Below are 7,755 nucleotides of genomic sequence, written 5' to 3' on the forward strand. Positions count from 1 at the left end.
GGGTGTGCACTGGGTTTTCACAGCATATACTACTCTAGGCCAACCAAGGTCTCCAGAAAGTCATCTGTTCCCACCAAGAACAAGGTAGAATAAAAAACAGAGAAAAGGGACGTGGTCCCATATCCCTGCAGGTACACACATAAAATTTAATTTTTTTCTGCTTATTTTGATTACTAGAGCTTTAATCCTGTTTTTTATTATCTGTTACACACAAGTATATCTAGAGAGGAGATCTAGAATTACCACAGAGCTCTTGGCAGACAAGACTATTTTGTGGCTCTTATTATAGGTTTCACAGACTAATTAAGGAGTGCAGATAAAAATAGTCATTATTAGTAATAATAAAAATTCTTTTCTGTGTCCATAAAGAACTCATAAAGAAACATTAAATAAGACAATCATAAGAAATTTAACAAAAAAGTACCAAAAATGATCTCTAAGGATGTAAAAACAATAGCATTTATTTTTTGTCATACCACCACACTCTGAAATTTTTAGGAACTCATATTAATTTGTGAAAGTATTGCAAAAAAGATTGTTTCATATTGGTTTAAGTTTTTAAAAAGACCCTCTACTGATAAATTTTTGTGCCTACACATTTCATAAAAAGAACTTATTCTAACATTCATGTAAGATTCAGGGATACTTTGAGATGGCTATAAATAAGAAAACTGAATTGCGTGGCCATTGGGAGCCTAAAATAAAATGTTTCAAGGCCATGTCTCAGGCCAAAATGAAGTGAGTCACTGAGAGGACAAAGGACTGTGTTTAACTTTTCCCTTTCTCTTGGATGGCTCAGACTAGCTGGAGACCTTAACCTCCACCTAGTTCATTTTGGTTCCCTTACCCCTGACTTGGCTTCTGTTTGAAAGGCCTGGGGAAAACTTCTTCAGATTTACTGCATGATACAAGTTGGATACAGCATGTTTTTCCAAAGTTTTTTTAAAGTGATATATTTAGGGTGCTTGAGAGGAAAGAATTGGCCAGTCCTTTATTTATCTCCCTAACAGGTGCAGTTGGGACGGTCATAAAGCATGATACTGAAAAAGAGTGATTTTTGCCAAGTATTAAGTCCCTCTAGTGTGTGTTTGCCCAAGAGTATGCCTTCTTACAACAGCACAAATCTACACCAGGCATCTCCAGTTCAGCATGGCAGTTTTTTCAGGGGAAAAAATACACATTGTAGTGTTCATTCAGAGAGCTTCTCAGTCCTCATCCAAAACCTTCAACATGACCCATGTGAGCCATTTGAAGATAGGAGGGAAAAAACAGTTGCCTTTGAGAAATACCTCCTCCCTCTTTTCTTGCTTTCCTCCTTGGCATAAAGTAACATTCCCCCAACTTGAGAGAAAGTTAATACTCTATACATAAGATGCCTTTTCCAATGATAAATTCGTGGTATTTGGAGCAGGCGATCCAGTCACAGGCAGGTAGAAACTGAAGGTCAAGGAGTAAATATGAGAAGGAGGTTTACCATCACCAGGACGCATTTTCTGATGATGAGTAAGTCCCGAACGATGCTGAGAAATAGGCAAGAGGTGACGAATGCTGCTCTATATTCAGATAGGTTTGGGGCTTAGCAGAACTTTAAAATGGGATAAAATTTCTAGTGCCAACAAATAAAAATAAAGAGAGGGAAGACCCCATGGATTGAAAAAAATTCTCTGTGACCACATTCCCAACTATTGCTATTGCAAAAGGCCAAGATCAATCAGATAAATAAATATTGTATGTCAATAGACCAGAGAATCTGTAGTATCAATGCCATGCCTTTGCTTCCTGGATGCAAGAATGGTCTACCAGAATGGTCTTTTAACACTTACAGATATAAATGCACCTATGTTTTGCCATATGTTTTGAGTTTCCAAGAAGAGATCTTACATAGAAGATTAGAAAACTATAGTAACTCTCACTAAGTTTTTTTGAATAACACAGAAGTACCAAAGAGGAATTTTTCTTGTTAAGGTATGAACTCAGCATTTTAGGATTTTTGTAGTTTCTGTAGAATCTAACAACTAGCAATTGTCTGAGTTTATTAAAGAACCAAGCTTCATGGTCTCAGTCCTCATTTGCTGTAGAGATTAAAATTAGGAGATAATTTTTATGGGCTTAAGAGACATTCATAATATTTGAAAACAAAGATTCTACCACAGAAGAAATGCTATTGCATTTTTCTAATTTCATATTGCTAAAGTAAGTTTTCAGCAGCAAAAGTGAAATTTCCAGTGAAAGATGATTCCTTTACACACTTGAACCCAGAGGCAATTAACTGTGACGGTTTTTAGAGCAGAGACCCTTTTGCATATATTTCTGAAATTCCAGCAACTATCGCTCATAGCAAGTGCTCAGTTAATAGTTGAACCATAAGTGAATGTATCAACAGACATTCAGGAAGAGTCCCACAAATCTAAAACTTCCTGCCATATCCTCTCTCACTATTTGATTACAAGAAGCTTTTCTGAGCCTCAATTTCTGCATGAAACTAAAGTGCAGGTAAGGACTTTTAGCTAGAATTTTTATCTAGAATTGTTAAGTGGTACAAATAATGTAGTTGTCCAAGAATAAATGTATGACCAATGAAGGTGGAGAGGAGGGATATGGGAAGTGGTTATTCCTTAGAAGTACTTCTTAGAAATAATGCTTTCTTTCTCCAAAACAAAAAGCATATTTTTAATAGCATAAAGAAGGACTGTAGGCTAATGTCTTCCATTAGATAGCCTCCTTGGGCTCCAAGGAGCTCATTCCCCTTCCAGCTTAGAAAATTCAGCTCTCCTAAGACCTGACATAAAGCTCCTGGAAATAGGTCACTGTAGCTTGGGAGGCAGTTGAGAGAGACATCTTTTGCAACTTCAGGTGCTGAAAACCCAGCCCTCTTTTGAAGGGCTGCCAGATCCTACTGGACCCGAGAAGGGTCATACCAGCCCATGTAGCCTATCAAGATTCACAGCAAGCAGCCATGTCTTTCCTGAGTTTCCCTGCCCTGGGAAAGAGACATAAGAAGAGCTGTAGGGGGCTGGAGGAATCCATCCCTTGGAAGTGTTTCTGCAGATAGCTGGAAATGACTCTGAAGCATTGGTCTAGTGACATGTTATATTTTGAGACTCTCTTCAGAGGGATGCTTATATGAAACAAAACCAACATCAGAAAAATTGAAATCAGTTAGGAGAAGGTGTAAGGACCAGAATTGTTCCTGAATTGCTACCCTTCTTCTTCTTCTGGTGCAAGCAATATTAAAGGATAATGATTTTACCAGTAGAGCTCTTTGAGATGCAATTATTCCTCTAAGAGCAATTTCTGCTGGCAAGGAAACAAACAAACAAAAAAATCCCCTGTACTTCCTCAAAGGATTTTAAATATATTAGTAACCTGTTTATTATCCTCACTCCTCACTATCCAGACTTAAACTAACCAAAGAATCTATGAGTATAAAATTACTGTCTCGGGTGGGGGATTCCTACACAGAATATAAAACGTGTTTTTATAGAAAAAAATGATCACGGGACTTTGGTACCCGTGTTGATTTAGAAAAAAAGATTTAGATTTAGATTCAGAAAGAAAAAAAACTGGGGGTGGGTGGGCTGAAGTTAAAGATTTTCCTCTTTGTAGCACTAAAATTTCATTGTGTCTCAAAGCAGAATGGATCAGACTGAGTTGTCAGACAAAAGAATAAAACTATGACATCTAGCAATTAGAATAGTTTTATAATCTTTACAACTGTATAACCTCTAAAGCAAGTGTTTTATCTTCTCTAATAAGTATGGTGTATTTGTTTTTCAGATTTCTTATCTTCTTCAATAGGGCTTTAGAATAACACATGCAAATTCCTCCACTGAATGAAGGATTATTAAAACAATATTCTGCTTTCAGTCAAGAAACCTAGAATGTATTTCATCCAAACAAGGCTTGAAGAGGCTAGTCAAGTGACAGATCAAATAAAAAGGACACTTAATACACACGTAAATCATTTGCATTACAAATAAGATACTTTAGCAGGGGTTGGACTCATAGCCTGATCGGCAGGATTAAGTTCCCATATTAATGCATGCATTTGGTGTGGTTATTTTGGGTGGAAGACTTCACCCATCAATGCCCTCCACCACTAAGTAAAGCCAAGCTGTAAACTGATCACCACAGCCTGTCAACACTGGTTACTTAATTACATAAAGAAAATATGTTTCAAAGACTTTTGATAATTTGGTTAATATTTCAACTTTGGGTTCAACATCTAGCATCTTTCTAGGTTCTTCAAAACAATGGTTAAAGTCACTTAAATAATTAAAACTGAAAAAACTAAATACTATTTTTATGCTCCCTGCTAATCTCTTTTTTTTTTTTGCTTTTATTTGCAGAAGTCAAACATAAAGATTCAGAAAGCACTGATGAAGACTAATATAAATGAAATAATGTTTTAAAAAGACTCTTCCATTAAAAACTAACTCAATGTACTTGTGTTGTCAAGTGTGTTTTGATTAGCCATTTTAGTAATTTCTAATACCAGTTTGTTATCAATTAGTAGCTTAAAAACAATGAATTTTTTACAGAAGCAGAAATTTTATGGGAGGACACATTTCTTCTAAGGAAGAATATTTTTATATTTTAATTTAATTATTTAAAAGGCTACGTATCATAAAATTATTTACAATAAACCTCATTAAAGAAAACTATTAGTGATATTCAAAGATATTTACTTTACCCACACATTTTTTCTTTCCAAGTAAGAATTTAATAATGCAATAACTAATGAAACTCCAAAGTAAAAGTAAAAAAGGACAGCATCTGTATTTTCTAAACGTTGCCCAATGAAAAAAATATATACATCAAACCTGGAAATATTGTCACAAATTCTTTTTTGAAAATTTGATCAAATTTACTATTTCAGATAGCATCCCAAAACTCTCCCACTCTCTCACAAATTGCAAATACATGGTGAAAATTTGTGATTAAACCTAAGAAAATATGCTTGAAAATGCAATCTGTTCACTATTAGCAATGAACATCCTTAAACGACACTTTAAGAATCCCTTGCAAGAATTCCTTGCAAAAGACAATATCAAATATCAAATTGTCATCTAACCTTTTTAGTCAATATTCCTTCATAAACCATCACTATCAGAACATTTTTAATTAGTTACCTTCTTTCTATATTTTTCTTCTGGTCTTTTTACTTTCAAGGATCTTTTCCTTAAGAAATTGCATATCTGTTTGAACTCGAGTACAAAGACACTTTATTAAAAAGTACAACAAAGATTTATGGATGAGTCTTACCCTCTGTCTTAGTGGGTTCTGGCATGGCCACAACAGAAAAGTGATTCTCCAAGCAGATTGCTTCCCTCTGGGACTAGTTGACAGAAACCCCACAAGCAGTCAAGAGATGGTGCAGGTCAGTGTGACAAGCAACTGGGGAGAAGCCTGGAGCTTTTATACAGCCTCCGACATCAATCACGTTGGCTCCGCCCTTTCTGCAGCATAAGGATGCTTGCTGGAACTTGACAGCTAGGAGGACCTTTCTCACATCTGTTGTCTGCACTCTGCTCTATTGCCTACTGGAAGGAATCTCCTGCCCATCTCATGTGGCCGATGAGAACACCTCTAACTTTCTAAATTCAGCTCAGCCTCGTGCTTCTTCTTACTCTTCTCTTTCTGACAGTGGCATGTGTCCACTCAGGAGTATACAAATTTGCTGGATTAAAAAAACTTAAATTATAAGTTGTAGCATGCTAACTCAACATGCATGCACCTGCCTTTTCACTCTGATTATAAGAAAAAGCTTTGTATGCTGGTGGTACTTTTATGTTCCACTGGCTGTTTATACCAGTTCTTCATTGTTGGATTTTATTTTTTCATTATTTTTATTTATTTATGCATACAAGAACTGGGGTGTAGACCAGGGTGTAGGAGGTGAGAGGATTCACCAGAGACAGAGTAGGGAGCAGGACTAGCAGATCTACTGAAATACATGCGGAGGGTAGCAGCGGGCGAGACAGAAGAGGTCTGCTGCACCATGTGGATCAGCTCCCTGGCTGGGGATCAAACTCATGCTGCAGTGACTGGCGATAACTTGACAGCACTGAGACTTTCACCCCTGCACCACCAGGCCCTTCATTGTTGGATTTAATTTTTTTCTTATTTTTTACTAATATGCTAACATTCATCTGTCAAGCCAAACTTCTAAGTTGAATATCTTATCTCATTTTCTCTTTCAAAACAGCAAACTTTTCTAAGAGGAAATACTGAGGCTTTACTTTCTTAAAAGAAATGTCTTTTTAAAAAATTACATGCCATATAAAAAAGGAAGTGATTATACATGCTACATGGATAAAGTTTGAACGCATTATGTTAAATGAAGGGAGCCAGACATTAAAGACCACATATTTTATGATTCCATTCCTCAGAATCACCCAGGGAGGGGAAATACATAGAGTCCACAGGTAGTTTAGTTACCAGGTAGGTTACCAAAAATCAAAGGTGGGATGGATTTGGGGGTGACTGCTCATGGAGATTCTTTGGGAGATGATGAAAATGTTCTGAAATTAGATAATTGTAATTTTTGTACAAACTTGTGAATATTCAAAACCACCTTGGCACACTTAAAAAATAGAAACCTGGATAAAGCAAGTTGGATAGACTGACAGCCCTTATTTTATTTCACGGTGGCGCAACACAACCTCTCTTAAGATATTTGTCAAATATATCAGATTTATCATTTTCTCCTATAGGTCTCATGGAACTGGTGGAAAAATAGGAACTACCAAGTGGTCAAACTAAAAAAATAAAAAACACCTTCCTTTCTTTGTCCACATGCGAGTCACCTCAGAGACCAGGAATAAAATTAGTTCATATGAAAAGACAACGGCTCATGTGCCTTTGTTATTATGTGTTTTTAAGATCATTTCAAGAGACTCTAACTGATTTGCACTGAACTAGCCACAGCCACAGCCACATTGTCTAGTTTAATTTCCCTTGTGGCTGATAGTGCAGCTGGTCAGACTTAGCTCTACCAAACTGTGCCAAGCTAACTTTTCATATAAGGACGGAAACTCAACTTAGAACGAATAGCATCATGCTTTAGCTATGTGTGGGATGGGGAGGGTGGCTAGAGCTCATCAAGAAGGTCAGTGGATATATACCAAGAAAGCCTTTCTTCCACCACATGGTGCTACTAAACATATTTGGATTAAAAAAAATTTTTTTTTGCTCTTAAATGCTAAACACATAAATGGCAGCTAGAAAACAGCAAACTCTCTAACACAAATTAGATATGTCTTGAGAGGAAAAAAAGTCACTTTTTTTACCCCACCATGTGAATATCAGTGAATAGGTGACACAAATGAAAGAAACTAAAATCTGACCTCAGATCCTTGGGTTTTATTTCTGGAACTATCATTGGCCAACAGGATTGCTCTAAGAAAGTTAGATGAACTTGAGGCATAAAAAGAGGGTTTTTAAAAAAAAAAAAGGACTTAGGGGCCTTCCCGGTGGTGCAGCAGGTTGAGCACAGCACTGTGGAGCTGTCTGCTGTAGGCAGACCTCTCCTATCTCTCTGGCTGCTCCTCTCAGCAGTGCTTTCAGTTCGTCTGCCTATTCTGCTCCCCTCTCTGTCTCTGGTGAATTCTCTCACCCTCTCATGCCTCTGGCCCATACCCCAGTTCTTGTATAAATAAACAATAAATAAAAAAAATAAAGTTCTTGTATAAAAATCTTTTTTTAAAAAAAAAGGACTTAGGTCCTTTGTAGGCTTGAGATTGTGATTTTTTT

At 36.7% G+C, this 7,755-nt stretch overlaps 1 protein-coding gene across 1 annotated transcript in view; it reads right to left on the minus strand.

The window, feature by feature from the left end:
- Positions 1-5,290, minus strand: part of MYBPC1 (myosin binding protein C1) — a gene marked incomplete at its 5' end in the record, with an annotated part of 70,499 nt that extends 65,209 nt beyond the window's left edge. The window contains one exon of the mRNA XM_084255443.1: positions 5,266-5,290. Within this exon, the coding sequence (XP_084111569.1) occupies positions 5,266-5,290 (25 nt within the window). The remainder of the gene's footprint in view (positions 1-5,265) is intronic.
- Between the last annotated feature and the right edge of the window lie 2,465 nt (positions 5,291-7,755).

Source organism: Talpa europaea, assembly GCF_964194135.1.
Source record: "Talpa europaea genome assembly, chromosome: 15".
Classification (NCBI taxonomy): domain Eukaryota; kingdom Metazoa; phylum Chordata; class Mammalia; order Eulipotyphla; family Talpidae; genus Talpa; species Talpa europaea.